Source organism: Hyperoodon ampullatus, assembly GCF_949752795.1.
Source record: "Hyperoodon ampullatus genome assembly, chromosome: X".
NCBI classification, from domain to species: Eukaryota; Metazoa; Chordata; class Mammalia; order Artiodactyla; family Ziphiidae; genus Hyperoodon; species Hyperoodon ampullatus.
Window position 1 is genome coordinate 128642374 of NC_136913.1, and position 17895 is coordinate 128660268.

Consider the following 17895-nt stretch of genomic DNA (forward strand, 5'->3'; position numbering starts at 1 on the left):
GGCTCATGACTCCCTTCCTCCGTCTTCAAAGCCAGCAAAGGCAGGTGGAGTCCTTCTCACTTTTGGAATCTCACTGACTTCCGCTTCTGCCTTATCTCTCCTCTTCTGCCACATCTCTGACTTACTTGTATGCCTTCCTCTTCTGCTTTTAAGGGCTCATATGATTACATTGGACACAACTGGATAATCTGGGATAATCTGCATATTTTAAAGTTGGCTGATTAGTACCCTTAATTCCATCTGCAAAGTCCTTTCATGGTAGTATGTAGATTAGTGTTTGACTGAATAACTGAGGACAGGAATCTTGGGGAACATATTTAGAATTCTGCCGACCACAGTTGTGGACTTTAAGATAGGAAGAGTATCCTGGATTATCCAGGTGGACCCAATCTAATCACATGAGCTCTTAAAAGCATAGCACTTTCTCTGGAAGCAGGAGCCATATGGCAAAAGAAGTCAGAAGCATGAGAAAGATTCGATATGCTGCTGCTGGCTTTGAATGTAAAGGCCTATGTTCTTCTCAGAGAGAGAACTCTAGGACCTCAGGGCAGCCCCCAGCTGACAGCCAGCAAAGAAACTAAGATCTTAGCCCTACAACCACCAGAAACAGGATTGCCAACAACCTGAATGAACTTGGAAGCAGATTCTTCCCAGAGTCACCTGAGAAGAGCCCAGCCAACTGACATCTTGATTTCATTTATGAGACTCTGAGCAGAGAAACCAACTAAGCCTGTCTGGACTTCTGACACACACAACTGTGAGATAATAAATTTGCATTCTTTTAAGCTGCTAAGTTTGTGGTAATTTGTTATAGCAGCAATAGAAGACTAAAACAGATATTAATAAAGTCACTCTGACTTTCTTCTGGTTGGTGTTTGCCTGGTATAACTTTTTCTGTCCTTATTATCTATCTGTCACTTTGTAGATAGATAAAGTAGGTTTCTTATAGATAGCATATAGTTATCTTGCTGTTTTAAATCCAGCCTGACAATCTTTGTCTTTTAATTGGTATTTAGACCATTTATATTTCATGTAATTGTCAATAGGGTTGGGTTTTAACTGCCTTCTTACTGCAGTCTGGAAATTGCCTCCAGGCAGTAAGCTGGGGCATTGATAGAGTTTATCTCCTTTGTTTTCTTTCTTTCTGCCATCACAGTCCTTCACTGCCTGTTGTTCACTGTCTGAAAACATGTTGTTTCATATATTTTGTCCAGTTTCTTGTTTAAGGTGGGAAGGAAAACTCCATCCCTCTTACTGTATCAAAGCTGGAAGTAGAAGTCCTCAACATTGTAATTTCTAATTAATATTTTGAAAACATCCTCTTCATGAAGTCCCTTTTATGTGAAATATGAGTGTATGTTTGTATGTATAATTCAGTCACAAAAAGGATAATACATATACTAAAATATTACTATATATAAATATGGCAGATGGCTACCTGTTTAAAAATAGAATCAGATAATTAGTCAGTGACAGAACTTGACCATATCCTGAACCTGTCAACTTTTTTCAGTCTCCATGTCTTGATGGCTAGTTCCTTCTGCTTGGAATGCTTCCTCAGCTCATATCCTTTCCTGCCTGGCAGCTTTCCATGTATCCTCCAGAACCAGCTCCAGGGTCATCACCTCTCTGCTTCCCAGTCCCCCCAGACAGAATCCATATTTCCTCTTCTGGGCTGCCATCACACTGTACCCATAGAACCATTATGGCACATGCCATGCTGTGTTGTAAGTATATGTTTTTGTGTGGACTCCCTCCTACCAGGAAGCCCTGGAAAGCAGGAAACTTATCTTAGTCTTCTTTATATTTGTCTTATCCTCTAACAACAGTATGTCTTCTACATAGAATTTTTGATATATGATTATTGAATTAGTGACTCTTTTCATGTGCTAGAAAGCAATGCTGTTATTACTCCTCATTTTAATATCACATATTTGTAAATGTGAATCCTCTTTAATCATTTTGCTTTTCTCCTAGTAAATTCCTCATCTATGCCTGTCTGCTGCTGTTCTCTGTGTTGCTGGCCCTTCGTCTGGATGGCATCATTCAGTGGAGTTACTGGGCTGTCTTTGCTCCAATATGGCTGTGGAAGTTAATGGTCATTGTTGGAGCCTCGATTGGAACTGGAGTCTGGGCACGAAACCCTCAATATCGGTAATACTGCTTTATAAAACCTTTTGGTCTCTACTCTGAGCGAGGGGGGCAGTATCTTGTTTTTCACTTTATCAAAAGTCAGGACTATTTTCTTTTCTACCTCTCTGAGGTTTTATAAGAACTATAATATAGGCAAGCTGAGTTCTGTTCTAAGTTTTTAAAAATTAAGTGTTTGATATCCACTTTTTAACAAATGCACTGTTATTTTAGGTGCTTAAGTTCCTAGCCAGCCTACAAAAGCTTAAGTAATCTAACATGCATCCAAAATATAGAGCTGTTATACCATGCTAGACAAGGACGTATAAAACCATCATGTTTGTAGGAGCAGTTCTACAAACCACAGTTCTAGCTTTGGCCATCAGGGATATATCCTTCTCCACTCAGTCCTGGAACTGGGTCTCCCCTTGTCCCAACCTCCTAGTCCTGGGGTTTTAGGACTGTTAGTGTGGAGGAGTCAGCTTGGCCAGGAAACAGTTAGGTCCTGAGACAGGAAAAGGTGAGACCCAGATGCCGTGAAAGAGAGCAGAGCCTTGGGGGCCGGGCAGAGGCATACCCTTTACCTTCACCCCCCCTCCCCTCACGCCTTTCTTCTTGGATGGTCTTCTTCTGGTCCAAGTTCCTGTCGTGAGCTCACTCCGGTGTGCAGCCTGGTGCTGCTGGGGCCCACAAGAGTCTCTCTGCTCTCCCTCACAAAGTTTGGAACTTTGGAAAGGAAAAGGGGGGACTTGAGAGTGAGGGACTGTTCTAAACCATCACCAGGAAGATGAGGAGTGAAGAAATGCCGGGTAGGCAGGTGGGGAGAGAAGAGGGGGACACGTGCAGCTGCTCGTGTGAGAAAAGTGTAGAAGTTGGGACCATCTCAACTTGTTTAAATCTTTGTTATGAACTTTAAAAATGAGATTTAGATCGAGTAAAATATGTTACCGCATACGTATCTAAGAACTTGAAAATAGCTACACAAAGAGCCCTGGCAGATGGGGGACATTCATGTGTAGCTTAGATTTTTTAAGTTCTTAGATTTTTCTTTTTTAGCATTACCTGTGTGGCCATAAATCTTTTATTTTTTATGAGGTATTTTCAGATATCTAATGTTTGCTACTCAAAGAATGAAAAGTTACATAGCTAAACATTTTAAGTTCCACTAGTTATTTAGAAGCTCTCTGAGCTTTTCTCTGTTGGTTAAATTTAAGATTCCTTTCAAGATTCCCTTAAGAAAAGGAATTGTATGTGCATAGTTGAATGTCCTGAATGTACAGACATGGTCATTCTAGTGTCAGTACTGTCCAATGGAATTGTTGGGTCCTATAGGAATAACCACTGACCTCATTTTCTCTGTGTCCTAAACTTACAAGTATTTATCACCAACATGACACATCACAAATGTTCATCTATATTTTGAATGAAGCACTGTCAGCCTTGCAAATGCATTGTTAAGCATTTTCCTGATTAGTGGCCTTATTATTTTTTAATTGTTAACCTATTAAGTCCAAGCATGATCCTTAAGCAGCTTTAACTGATTTAAAGAAGAGTTTTAATGGCACTTCTTGTATCATCTGCAGGTGTCAATTCATCCTAATGGAATAGAAAGGAAAATAAAAAGGCATTCACAATTTTATTTGCATTTTAAAATAGCACCTAACAGCAGTTACTGTATTTTCTTGAAATATAACACACACTTATTCTTAAAACTAGAGCTATTTTAATAGTATTGCATGAAATGTGATTTACATGGTTTTTAATTCATTGAGAGACAGGGATCATGAGATTTAAGGGATATTTGTCAGTTTTTAGCAGTAGAAGCAATCAGCTTAAATAATCTTGGAAGTAGTTGAATTTAAAGTTATGAACCAAAGTGTTTATGTGCACTGTCAGGAAATAATAACTGTGGCTGTTGCTCCTGAGAATATCTTTATTCAGTTCAAAGTCTAAGTCTGGTTTGGTTGTAAATGTTCATTTCTTGTCCTGTAGTAGTTCTTTGATGTTTGAAAGATTGCCTATTAAGGAGGAATGTTAATTTAGCTCCTACCTGACTTTCCTTTGCCTTTTGTCAAATTTACAAATACAGTCCTTAGTATCCACATAAGTTGGTATTTGCCCTGAGCTGCTTGCTTGTTATGGAGATTCCGAACTGAGGGTGTTTTTCTTCTCCTTCTGTCCCTTTCTAGAGCAGAAGGGGAAACGTGTGTGGAGTTCAAGGCAATGCTGATTGCGGTGGGCATCCACTTGCTCCTGCTGATGTTTGAAGTGCTGGTCTGTGACAGGATTGAGAGAGGCAGCCACTTCTGGCTCCTGGTCTTCATGCCGCTCTTCTTCGTTTCCCCAGTGTCTGTGGCAGCTTGTGTTTGGGGCTTTCGACATGACAGGTCACTGGAGGTGAGCTTTCGTATATTTAAGAAGGTTTTAAAAAGCAAAATCTTTTGGTCAGTTATTGTAATGGAGACTTCTTGTCCTTTGTTAGGAAGAGGTTGATCACTAATGCTAGATCATGGTGTATAAGGAAACGAAAGATGATGGAAATAATCACGTTTCTCTTTCTTGACTTAGAACGCTGGTTTTTCACCGAGGCCATCAGGCTTCTTCCAGCTTCACGTCTTTCCCTGCCCACCTGGATCAGCCAGCTTCTCCTGAGAAACAGAACCAGTAGGATAGATGTAGATGTAGATATAGATGTAGATGTGCAGATAGATATACACATGAGGAGGTTTATTTGAAGGAGCTGGCAAGTTTGAAATTGATGGCGCAGGCTGGCGGGCTGCAGACTCAGCAGGATTTCTCCCTCTCCAGGAAACCTCAGTTTTTGCTCTTCAGGCCTTTTAACTGATTGGATGAGACCTACCCACATCATGGAGGAAAATCTCCTTTTCTTAAAGTCAGTACCCTTACAGCAATACCTAGATTATTGTTTGGTTAAATGACCGGGTACTACAGCCCAGCCAAGTTGACGTGCAAAACTAACCTGCACAGCATCTCAGACCCCATGACCAGCACTTTGCCTCCTCCCTGGTTCGCTTATCCTGATGGGCCTATATGTTCATTTAGTGAGCATTTATCAAGTAGTTACTATGCGCCAAGCCCTCTTGGCCTAAACATAAGGGATACACACACGAATGAAAAAGCAATACTAGCAATGCTAATAATAGTAATGAAAATAATAGCAGATAATATTTATTGACCACTTGCTGTGTACCAGGCCTGGGGCTGGGCGCTTCCATGCAGTAGGATCTCATTGAAGATCTGCAACAACCCCGTGACGTGGCTGCACTTGCCACCCCTGGTTTCCAGAAAGGGTAGGGAATTTGTTCCTGGCCGCTTATTCAGGGGCAGGGCCAGGGTTCCACTGTAGGCAGCCCGACTCCAAAGCCCGTGCGCCAAACTGCCCAGAAGCTGAGGGCCCACAGCCGGGTCCAGAATGGCTCAAGGGGGGAAACTGGACACTGTGGATGCCATGTTGAGCTGCGTGGGTCGAGAGCAGAGGAAGAAGACCGCAGTTGGTCCGAAGGGAGAGTGGGAGCCGGTGGGTGGCAGCTCAGGGTATGTGAACCTGGCGAGGGAGGTACCCACAGTGGGAGAGTGATGGAGCCAGGCCCCGGGGCACCAGTGGGAACAGGGCCCCGAGCGACAGGAGCGGCTGTGCCTGGCACGGGGAGAGGGACTCCTCAGCCCTGGTCCGGGCGGCCGTGGAGGGAGGGGAGCCCTGGGGGCCCGCTCTCAGCCTCTCTGCACTTGCCCTCCCGCTTCAGACCCTCTGCCCTGCCAGGTCCTCCAAGAATTTGCTCCTGAACTGGCCCACTCTGTCTGGCGACCTCACTCTCTCATCTGAAAGGGAAGACAGAACAGCAGCAGCAATACCCCCTCAGGCCTCTGTTTGCCTCTCGTGCCTCTTCCTTCCTCACAGAAAGGCTCTGGGAAGCAGTGCGGCAGGGACCCCGCGTTCCCTGCTCCGGCATGTGCTCCCCGTGGCCTGTGGCCTCATCTGGGCGCCTCTTGAGCCCCCATCTTGTCTGGCCGCTGGCCGCTCTGTAGCTCCTGACACCCGTGGTCACTCGACCAGTCTGGCCACCTCTGCCTGCGTTCAGCTCCTTCTCTGAAGCATTCTTCCTGCGTCCTTGCATGTTGCTGTTCCTTAGGGTTCTGGTCCTGGGCATTTTCTGTCCGCACTGTGCACATTTGCTCTGGATGATCTGGTTCATACTTGCTGCCTCCGCTGCCACGTATGTGCTCCCACTTCCTGAATTCACATTTGTAAACTCCGATTTCTACACGAGCTCCAGACTCCTTATCCAGCTTCCCCTGAATCTGCATTCCCTGTATTGGTCGGAGCCACCATTTCCGCCCAGTCACACTTACCTGTCTACTTTGTGCCTCTGTTGCTTTGCGTTTTTCTCTATTATCTGAGCAAAATGAAGTGAAACCAAGCTTTAAAAATCATTTATAAAAGGTTACGTTAAACAAAATCACCGATATCAAAGATTCTCGATTTTAGCTATTTGGGGCCGTGTTTCTCAGTGGGGGCTGGGTATGGTCTTCGCATTTTGGATAGGAAATGTTTTGCTGAACAGGACTGTGCCCTGCATTTCGGGACACTTATCCCTGACCTCTGTCCACTAAACACTAGCGGAGGTGCTCCCTCAAGTCGTTGTGACAGCCATTAGGGCCCTGCACATTTCCTAGCTCTTGTGCAGGTGAGCAACATTACCCAGGTTGAAAAGCACTGAGAAAGTTCTATAAATACTGTCACATGAGGGCTGAGGAGGAGGTTTAAGAAAACTGAAAATTTGGAACTTTGTTTCTTAGAAAGTAAAAGCATATACAAGGGCTAGGACTATACTGGGCCTGAAACCATATTTTCCTAATGCAGTACGGTCACACTCTTGGCAATCTACCTACGAGAAGAAAGCACATGCCAAGAGTTGAGCTCCCTCTTGGTTCTTGTGTCCCAGGAGGAGTACCTACATTGGCTAGGGGGTGACTGGGGCTAGGTTCCCCCAGAGCCCTGAAGGAGGAGTCCGGGTGAGCCAGGGTGCCCTGTGCAGGTAGGAAGGGGATGGTATTTTTCAGGCAGAGGAAATAACACATAAGAAGCCGTAGATGCAGAAGAAAGTCTGTCATGTTGAGTGGACCAGTGACTCAGATATGACTGGAGCACAGTTTTGCAAGATGCAGAGAGTCCTAGAGGTGGAACATGGTGATGGTGTCACAGCCACAGTCATATGGTGGTAATGTGAATGAAGGTACTCAATACCATTAAACTGTACCCTGAAAGAGGGTCAAGACAAAGAGGGTAAGTTTTACATTATGTGTATTTTTCCGCAGTAAAAAGAAAAAAATGCCTGGAGCATGAAGTGTAAAGGAGGGAGCCGGGGAGGAGGGTGTCTGCAGAGAGGGATTAGGCTGAGTAAGGTCCAGTCCTCAGTCCTCAAGGCGTTGCTGAGCTTCCCAGGGCACCATAATGAGCTCACAGGGGCACCGTGGGATACCGGACATTTTTGAGGGAAAAGCAGTGAGCCCTGACATCTGCAGGGACACCCTACGAACTACTAGCTCCGTGTAGTTTACGGCTTTATTATTAGGTCGCACTACATTCATTTCAATGGTGTCATGGAAGAGTCTAAGTTGTTGGCAGTCGCTGGGATGAGAAGGCAATACTGTGCAAAAATCCATACGGAGAGCAGGTGATGGGGGTGGCGGTGTCTTGAGGAATGGTGCCGAGCCAACAGGCACACATGTGCTACTAGGAATTAAGTGTCGTTAGTTAAGAATGGCACACACATCATATTTTTCTTTCAATTAATGTGAGGTATTTTTTTTTAGATGGCTACTTAGGATAAGTACTTAGTTTAGATCTAATGACTTAAATCAGTGGAACCGTTAGGTGTTTCTTTTGGCCCAGAGGCCTCAGAAAGAATGCTGAGTCGCTAAATGCCCTGGGAACTGGGAACTTTGGGGCAGCTCTGGGCCAGGTCACGTGGCGTCCTGTGACTTTCATCCTGTGGGCAGTGATGAGCCCTTGAAGAGCAGTGAGCACTGGAGCCAGAAGGAGGGCCGCCTGTGGGGCATTCGGGAGCACGAGGGCCCGAGGAGGCAGGAGTAGTCGGGACGAGGGGCCGGGCTGGGGATGCTAGAGAAGTCTGCAAGGTGGAGGATAGGGCCAAGCGCCTGAGCCCGAGGGTGTGGGAAACAGAACGCGGGCTGCCCTCCTGTGTCGTGATTTGGGGAATCAGGCCGCGGCGGTAGCTCCCGGTGAGACAGGGTGAAGGCAGCAAGGTGCGGGGGGTGGGGTAATGAACTCAGTGGGGAGAAGGGCTTCCTCTGAAGTGCCTCAGGGAGAGTCGGCTCTGGGCCACAGCAGGAAGGCCAAGGTGGAGACAGGTTGGAGAAGCGAGCAGCAGGAGGTCGCGCAGGCCAGGGATGTGGAGGCTGGCTCTGCTCCCCACCCCAGGGCGGGGTGAGGGAGCGAAAGCACGTGTGTTTGTGTCTGAGTCTCTACAGTGGGCAGAGAGGCTGAGTTTAAGGCTTTGGGGGGCATCACCATTTAAGGAGAGGAAAAGGCACACGAAAGGGAAGTGTCAGAGACCAGGAGGATGGCGAGGCTGCACACTGGGATCCTGGGAGGAGGGAGCAGTGGAGGGCAATCTCCCACGCTGCAGAGACGCCCTGTAGGATGCCAGCTGAAGTGGTCCGACGCCCGCAGAGCTGATCAGGTGACCTTGATGAAAGCAGTTTCCGGGTGGTCCTGAGGGTGGAGGCTGGGCCACAGTGGGTGGAGCTTGGAGTGGCAGGGGTGGCCACAGGGACTCGAGTGTCCACGGTGTCTCACAAAGCTTGATGGTAACGGAAAGAGAGAGCTAGGGCCGGGAGGGGTACTGGATCAAGGGAAGGGTGGGTTCACTGGGTCTTGGGGTTATTTTGTGTTCAATGGGAATGAGTTGAACATGTTTCTGTGCTTCTGGGAAGGATCGTGGAGTGGCGGGGTTAAAGATGCAATAAAGAATCCATAATTGATGTCTTGATGTGACAGGGTCCTCGAGGAGCCAGAAAGGAAGGGGTGGGATGCAGGCTGAGTGCCAGGTACAAGAAGAAAGCAGTACAGGCATGATTAAGAAGAGATGTTTGTGGGTAGGCGCGGGACGGAAGCTGGGGGAGACCACCGGAGATTGCCTCTCTGCAGATCGCGAGCCTGGAAACAGGTCATTGCCTGGATGAGCATAAAGGGCTGAGCAGCCACTGAGCAGAGAGGACGAGGCACAAGGCCAGGGCCAGGTTTCTCCTTGACACAGCACTGCTTTGCCCCTCTTCCGGTGCTGCAAATCAGGAGGTTGCAACTGTGACATAATAAAACTTTTGCTGCATTCTAATTTGCATTGCCTTTTAGTGTGTTAACCAAACAGTTGTGGTACTGAATGCAACCGTTATTTTGTTTAACTGATTCTTCTCTTCATTTTTAGTTAGAAATCCTGTGTTCTGTCAACATTCTCCAGTTCATATTCATTGCCTTAAGACTGGACAAGATCATCCACTGGCCGTGGCTTGTATGTAACTTTTTAAATCCTTAAATAAACTTTTCTTTTTATTATAAAAGTTATTCGTGTTTATTGTAGAAATGTCGGAAAAGACAGGCAAGCGTAGGTAATAAGATAATAATCACCCATAATCCACTGGGAGATAACATGGTTAGTGTTTTTTGTTTCCTTGTTTGGGGGTTTATTGTCTCATAAAGATAATTGAGATCATACTGCATGTATAATTTGGTATCCTGCTTTGTTGTTCTAGTGTTGTATTATAAGCATTTTTACGTGTCAATAAAAGGTTTTTATAAGCATAACTTTTCAAGTTTAATTGATGCAAAATATTCTTCAAATACATTGACGAGACTGTCCCCTCATTTCTGAATACTGAAGTTCTTACCGGTGTTTTACAATTATAAATCATGCTGCAGCGTAGAATTTTGTGCATAAAAATCTTTGCCTGTTGTTTTTTTTTTCATTGTTTTCCTAGGAAGGACTACAGAAACAGTATTACTTGGCCAGAGGGTGGGAACTTTTTGAGATTTTGAAATACAAACTGCACTGCCCACTCCCTTTTCAAAAAAGCTGAGCCAGTTTACACTCCTGCCAGGGGTGAAGTGTGAGACATGCTAGTGACCTCTTGCTTCCGTTAATGGGTGTTCAGTTAAAACTGATTGTGCATAGATAGATAGAAGAATGGATGGAGAGAGAGATATATATGGCAAGCTGCAAATTAGAGAAAACAGTACGGCTTCGACTAGTAACGCACAGAAAGAAGATGAGACAAAAGGTAGAAGAATTATCTTGCCTCTGGGAGGCGGGGTCTTGCCAGGGTTTGGGGTTTTCTCCCCGGCCCCACCCTGCTTGATGTGTACTTTTGTACATAAGACATTGTCTGTGATTAACATGGTTTACCTTTAAAAAAAAAAAGAACAAAGGTAAAAAAATATAGTAAAAAAAAAAAGAAAATATTCATTTGGCGACAAGGAAGAAAATAAGGGAACATAAGTTACCTCTCTAGTGAATAAAGACAAGATCCATCCCTTCTGCCTAAAGTCTTTGATAAAACATTCATAATAAAAAATACTGTTCAGGCACCCATCTTACATCTTCAGGGTGCTGTGTCTAGACAACGATAATTGGGTTCAGAGCTTTCTGTTGTGCCATGGAGGAAACAAATCTGGGTAAGACCAAAATTTTAGTGTAAGGTGAAATCAGAAAAAAAAAAAAAAAGATTAGGAATTGTGCATGTTTTCTATAGATGAACAGAGGAATTTTTCCAGCCCCAATCCTGTGCAAGTCCCAACAGATGAGGCAGCCTGATTGCAGGTTTCCCACAGTGTTCAAGAGAAACCAGGTGAGGCTGGTCACTAACATTCCACCCACGAGGGCCAGGCCTCTAAGTGAGTCTGTTCCCAGACGTGCTTTAGGAGGAGGAACGTAAGGGGAAGCTGTGCACAGCAAACCTCCAGTCAGGAACTCCAAGTTCCTCAGGAGGATTAAAACTCACATACCAACTCAAGTCGTAGGTCTAAAAGGGAAAGGTAAAAACTAAAAAACTGTTAGAAGAAAACATAGGAGAAAAATCTTCGGGATCTGGAGTTAGGTGAAGAGTTCCCGGAAATGGCACCAACAACATGGTCTATAAAAGAAGCTCAAAATTAAAATGAAATTAATGAAAAGACAGGTCACAGGCCAGGAGAAAATATTTGCAAAGCAGATGTCTAACCAAGGACATGTATCCAAAGCATCTAAAGTACTCTCAAAACTCTAAAAGCTCAACAACCTAATTTTAAAATTGACAAAAGACTTGAACCGACTATTCACAAAGAAGATAGACATATGGCGAGTAAGCACATGAAAAAGGACATCATTACCCATTAGGGAAAAGCAAATAAAACCCAGGATGAGGTACCGCAACACACTCATCAAAATGGCAAAGATAAGAACCACAATACCGAGTGCTGGGGCGGACCCGAGGGACCCGGACCCTCGCCCGTCGCTGGTAAAAATGCCAAACTAGGTAGATAGTCTGGAAAACGGCTTGGCAGTTTCTTATAAATTAAACATGGAGTTACCATGTGACCTAGCAGGGCCGATCCTGGGTGTTTCCCCTGGAGAAATGTACAGCCACACAAAAACCTGGGCACAGATGTTTATAGCTACCTTATTTGCAATAGCCCAAAGCGGGAAAGCACCCACATCTCCTCCCCAGGGTGACTGGATAGCAGGCTGGGGTGCATCCATCCAGTGGAACAGCGCTCAGCCATGAGAAGGAGTGGCGTGTAGATACACGCAACAACCTGCAGGCATCTCAGAGATGTTCTGCTGATTGGGAGAAGGGAGTCCATCTGCATCACGTTCTTGCAGAGACAAAAGTGTCGTGACAGAGGACGGAGCAGTGGCTGTCGGGGGCTATGGGTGGGGCGACGGGGTGACACAGTGATGGGAGAGCACGAGGGAGTCTGGCAGGGAGAAGGAGCCGTCCCGTGTCCCGCCCGAGGCTCCACAGGGCTATACGTGCGTGCGAGAAAAGTCGTAGAACTGGACACCAAAGGATAACAGTCAAGTTTACTGTTTTGTAAGAGAAGACAAAGGGACAACAGATGTACCCAAGGGGGCCATGCAGAAGGGAGAAAAGGTCACACGGGAGGAGCCTGCTGAGGCCCCCAGGACTCATCGTGTGGGCTTGTGTGTGAGGGTGAAACAAGCTCTTTTTGGTATGACAGCAACTGACACAGAACCCACCTGGGCGAGGCAGCGGAGACCGAGTGGCGGAAGCCTCCCGGCCTCGACTTGCAAGTTCATGGGGGGCCTGGGCCCCCTGCGCAGCCCGAGTTGCCAAGGAGCCTTTGGCCACAGTGCCTCTGGCAGGATGGGAAATGACTGGGAAGAGGGGATGTCCGGGTGAGCCGGGGCACGGGTGGAGGGGAGGCGGGCAGAGCCCGGGGCCCGCTGAGCGAGCTCACGCCTCAGGGCAGTGGCCGCGAGTCCCGTCACCCTGAGGGCTGCCGGGGCAACGGCAACCCCAACAGTGAGCAGCGGGTCCTCTTCCCACGCTGGCCCCATCCAGGCCTGGCACCGTCTTAAGCGCAGAGATCCAGGAAGGAGTTGGCTCTGCCTACCCTAAAGACCTTTCCTCTCTCCTCCTCCCCTCAGGTCGTGTGTGTCCCCCTGTGGATTCTCATGTCTTTTCTGTGCCTGGTGGTCCTCTACTACATCGTGTGGTCCGTCCTGTTCCTGCGCTCCATGGATGTGATCGCGGAGCAGCGGAGGACACACATCACCATGGCGCTGAGCTGGATGACCATCGTCGTGCCCCTCCTTACTTTTGAGGTAACCTTTCGGCAGAACTCTTGAGGCCCAGCAGCCTGCGCTTCCCCAGAACAGCAGCTCCCCGGGCGAGCCTGCCAACAGAGGACCACAGGACAGTCAGAGCGGCCTTTCTTTGGGGGCCTGGGGGCTGGCAGTGAGAAGTGTACCTTTCTAGCCACCCCGCATCTGAATGTATTGATTTGTCGTCTTCTAGAAAGAGAAAGTTGGATGTGGTATTTTTGTATTGGAGCCCTGTGGAGAATTGTAGAGTGGGCACTGTTGACTCCTCCAAGAAAACAGCAGCAAGAGTTTCCCAGAACAATCCTGATGTTGGAAATATTGTAGGTGGATGGATTTTGCTTAGTCCTGAAGAGCCATATGCAAGCTCATCTTGTCCTTTCCCCCAGAATAGAGGGTTACTGTTGCCTCCTGTGGAGCGAACTTCCCCCTTATGAGACCTGACGAGGGAGGGGCAGTGCAGTCTGGCTTCAGAGAGGGTCTGTTTTCAGATGCTCCATCGGCGGAACCTCAACTGTTTCTCTTTCTTTAGATCCTGCTGGTTCACAAGCTAGACGGCCACAACGCGTTCTCTTGTATCCCGATCTTTGTCCCCCTGTGGCTTTCCTTGATCACTCTGATGGCAACCACTTTCGGACAGAAAGGCGGAAACCACTGTATGTACTCAGGCTTTCCGAAGTGCTTCAACTGTGTGTGTGTGCGTGTGTGTCTGTGTGCCTGTTGCGTGGCTGTGTGTGTGTGTGTGTATGTGGCCCCGCTTTATGAAAAGACGAGCCTAAGGACCCCAATCAGGGAGTTTCCCTGGGAGAGGTAGGACTGAAGAAGGCCTGGAATCTTCCAGGGGAAGGGCGTGCCGTCAGCCTTGCTTTTGTGGCCCTATGACCAGAGGGGGGCCTGAGCGCGGCAGGCAGCCTCTCTGAGCCCACCCCCTCCGCTGCAACACGGGGACCAAGATTCCTTTTTCCCAGGGGCTCCTGAGGATGAGAGGAAAATCCACATCATCGACCGAACCCTGGGCGTCCTCCCGGTGTCTGTTTTGTCCTCGCTCTCGCCAGCGTCATTCCTGAGGTGTCCAAGTCTTGTCAGTGGTGCCCGGCTTCTCTCTCTCCCTCTCCACCTGTGTGCCGTGATAGCCCGTTCTGCAGTGCCCTTTGATGAGGGCCCCCTCCTCACTAGACTTTGAGCTCCTTTGCATGCAGCCCCAGAGCACGCCCTTCTGGAAACTAATGCCACAGGGGGTTTTGCCCCAGGAGAGCCAGCCCTAAGCTGACGGTTTAGTGGTGTACCCAGACCGGGAGAGCAGGCCTTGGAGAAGGAGCTTTGAGGCCTGGACCAACACACGCCTGCCATCTTCCCGGACTCCTGAGGGTGATGCAGATCCTTTTCTTGGGTGACATTCTTTGTCGCACGTGTGTTTCTCATGGGCCGGGAAGTCTGGAGGATGTTGACATAGTCCAGACACCGCAGATATCTGAGAGTCGTGAGAACAGTAGGTTCGCATACCGGAGGGCCCATCAGAATCCCAGGACCGCCCCCCGCCACCCCGCCACAGTTTCTGGTTCAGGAGGTGTGGGCCGGGGCCCGAGATCACATCCCTGACAGGCCCCAGGGAGACACCTGGTAGCTGCCAGTCCACGACTGCCACCTGCAGAGCCGCAGAGCTGCAGGGCTTCCTTCTTACCCTTAGTTGGTATTGAGGCCTTGCTCAGGCTTCATTATTCCCAAGACATCAGGATAAAGCACTACACTGTACAAGGAAAAGTTCTCATTCATGAAAGAAAAGTAACCTGAAATTCAATGGAGACTAGTGTTTGAGAAAGTACATTTCTTCCTTTTCAGGGTGGTTTGGGATTCGCAAGGATTTCTGTCAGTTTCTGCTTGAAATCTGCCCGTTTTTGAGAGAATATGGAAACATTTCCTACGACCTCCACCATGAAGGTAATGAGGAAACTGAAGAAACGCCAGTTCCAGAACCTCCTAAGATCGCTCCTATGTTTCGAAAGAAGACCAGGGTGGTTATCACCCAGAGCCCTGGAAAGTATGTCCTCCCACCTCCCAAATTAAATATCGAAATGCCAGATTAGACAGCCCCTCCCAGGGCAGATCGTGAGTGGGCCTGGCCCGCACTCTCTTCCGCCTTCCTCTGCCTCTCCGTTCGCCTCCCCCACCCCCAGAACTGGAGCTGGAGCTGGGTCTCCGGGGACTTCCATCTCATGCCTTGTTTGCACTCAATGCCTACCAATGACTCACCGCGACAGGACACGCAGGTGACAGGTGCCTGGTTCACGCAGCATGGTGTGGGGTGCGTGTCAGTGGCTGTGGATCTGATGGAGGGAGCCTGTGGAGAGGGAAACAGTGATTTCCCCCGGGCAGGTGCCTGCAGAGCTGGCTTGGAGCCACCCTGGATGGCTGATTAGGCCTGAGCAGGAATGGCTACACAGCTGGTTTTCAAAGTGTGAAAATTCCCATCAAAAGTGTTATTGAAAAATGTATTTTTGAACGAGGCCGGCCTGGCCGCGTAGCTCAGATGCCCCTGTTGTGGCATAGTTAGGGGACTGTGAATAGGCCTCGGGCCCCGTGTGCACCCATGCCACCTCAGCTGGCCATGCTCCTGCCGTGGACGTCGTTTCTCTCTGGGTTTTTACTGGCCCCATTGGTGAGCCCTTTCTAATGGAGTGACTCCGTGCCTGTATAGTATTTATACAAATATTTTAGCGTTGTAATATACCGTGTGAAATCCTAGTTCTGTACAGTATATTCTGTTAAAGTATTTTTTTACAAGCTTGTACTGAAGACATACGTGTTCTGCTGCAGAAGTAGAGGCCCACTGGGGTGCCACGCCTTCGTGGGACATTGCCGTTTCCCCTTCAGTTTCTCCACATGCATAGTAGCTGCTACTGCCAGAATGGCCACAATAAGCAAGAAGCTGTTTGTGCTTTTTTTAACATGCTGGGAGTACTGACTTGCAGAAAGCCATAAAGCGCGACTGGAAACTGGAACACTGGAGAAGGGTGCCGAGACTAGAAATGGCCATCAGAGTGTGCGCGTTGAGGTCTGGGGGTTTTTGTCTGCCCCCAAGCTGGGCCCATGCTTTTAGCTAGGAGGACCACGGCTCCAGGAGCTGGGGGTACAGCCACAAGTCAGAGGGAAGAAAGCAGATGCGATGGGAACAAGCAGGCCTGAGTAAAAGAAGGTAAAAGGAGCCCTGGCATTGTCACCTGGGAGCAGGGTAGACGGGGAGAGGGGGCAGCTGCTACTTTGTCTAAACCGGGCTCCGCTGACATCCGCCGCGCCCACCGCTCCGCCCTGGCGCCAGCCTGTAGGAAGCCTGTGCTGTCTGAAGGGGGACACTTGGAATGGTGCCACCTTTCCTGCTTGGTGTATAGCAAATGTAGCCCAACCCGCTCTCTTTTCCCCCTTTAGCTGTTCAATAAACCGGTTCATCATTTTCCATGTGCACTGTGCGGGTGTTAATTTGGATATGGTCCAGGATGCTGGAAGTCCTGTCAACGAGCACAAAAGGGAACCTCGAGCTGCCACCAGCAGCCGAGGGGAGCAGGGGTGGGTGAGCATCTCTCAGGAGTCTCCAGGGGCAGCCGGGATATGCGGTACAGAGAGGAAAGCGGGAGGCCCAGGGATTCGGCTGTTGGCGGGGGAGCACACGGCCACAATGCTGACAGCTGAGGAGGTGCCCGAGAGTGTTTGCGAGTTCCCAGACACTCTGAAGTGGAACTCGGCTTTTCAGTGGTCGTGAGGCATTGCCCAGTCACGTGGGCACTGAGTACCACTTACACCTATGCAAAATGCACTGTGATTTCTGTGTAGCTCCCCCTAGCCGTCTCCAGAGACAGTTAACTCAGGTGGCGTTTCAGCCCACGGTTTGCAAGAATCGACAAGGAAGGCCACCTTTTGCTGGTGATGGAAGGCTTCCTGCAGGTAGCCAAGGGCCACCGATGGACCATTGCTTAAGCTCCTTAGATTCAAACTTGCTGTGAGACAGCACGCTTCTCCGTAACCACGGTAGCTGTGAGTTAAGTGGCAGGTACCTTGCCTCCTGCTGTATGTCCCCCTGAGTCCTCAGGACCCCATGAAGCATGTGCTCCTACGAGTAGCCTCGTGGGGAAGCAGAGGCTCCGAGGGTGTGAGCCAGGCAGCTGGGCATCAGCAGGTCTGTGGTGCCGGCCTTGGCATCTTCTGGCCGAGCCGTCACTCTCACCCACTGGACCGGGCGCCTGGGCCGTGGGCAGGTGACGTATTGGGTTTGGAGGCGTTTCTGGTTTGTGGAAATCTCAGGAAGATCCTCCAGAGTAGGGTGGGGGCCTGCCGTTTATGATGTCACGTCCTGGCTGGGCTGTGATGTCACCCCCGAGCAACCGGAGCACTTCTGTGAGGGGCTGAGCGGGAGTGTGAACCCAGGGTGCTGCCGGCCGCGCTGCACTGTCCCGTTCACGTGACAGAGGCACGCGCCGCCCTCCGCATGGCTGCAGACGACAAGGGCCCCGCCGCGGGCAGGGCACCCGGCTTCGGCGAGGCGCCTCTTCCTCCCGACGCAGCGGCTCCAGCCCTCGGCTCAGGGAGCTGCACCCCGCAGTCCCTCGCCCTGGCCCAGCCCGTGCCCGCGGGGCACCCCGACCTCAGGCTGCTGCCTGGAGAAGCCGCTTTCCGGGATTTGACCGAAGAGCCTGTGTTGGAAAGGCCTTGCTCCACCTGCGAGGCCATGTGGGAAGGCAGCCTCCTGTCCCTCCCCTTTCCCAGGAAGCTGTGGATACTTGTCAATAGCAGTCGCTTTACATCTGTTTGGTGGAATGAAGACGGGACTTGCATAGGCTTCAACACGCAGCTGTTTCAAAAGGAGGTTTTGGACAGGGACGGCCTGGACAAGGTGTTCAAGAGAGAGTGTATG

The 17895-nt window shown here is 49.0% G+C and overlaps 1 protein-coding gene across 3 annotated transcripts in view; it reads left to right on the forward strand.

Moving 5' to 3' along the window:
• Positions 1 to 15076, forward strand: part of TMEM185A (transmembrane protein 185A) — a gene marked incomplete at both ends in the record, with an annotated part of 33419 nt that extends 18343 nt beyond the window's left edge. The window contains 6 exons of one of the 3 annotated variants that reach the window (XM_079728323.1): positions 1978 to 2154; positions 4320 to 4527; positions 9600 to 9683; positions 12819 to 12995; positions 13525 to 13648; positions 14832 to 15076. In XM_079728323.1, the coding sequence (XP_079584449.1) occupies positions 1978 to 2154; positions 4320 to 4527; positions 9600 to 9683; positions 12819 to 12995; positions 13525 to 13648; positions 14832 to 15076 (1015 nt within the window). The remainder of the gene's footprint in view (positions 1 to 1977; positions 2155 to 4319; positions 4528 to 9599; positions 9684 to 12818; positions 12996 to 13524; positions 13649 to 14831) is intronic. The other 2 variants (XM_079728324.1, XM_079728325.1) reach the window with 2 other exon arrangements.
• Positions 15077 to 17895: the final 2819 nt, after the last annotated feature.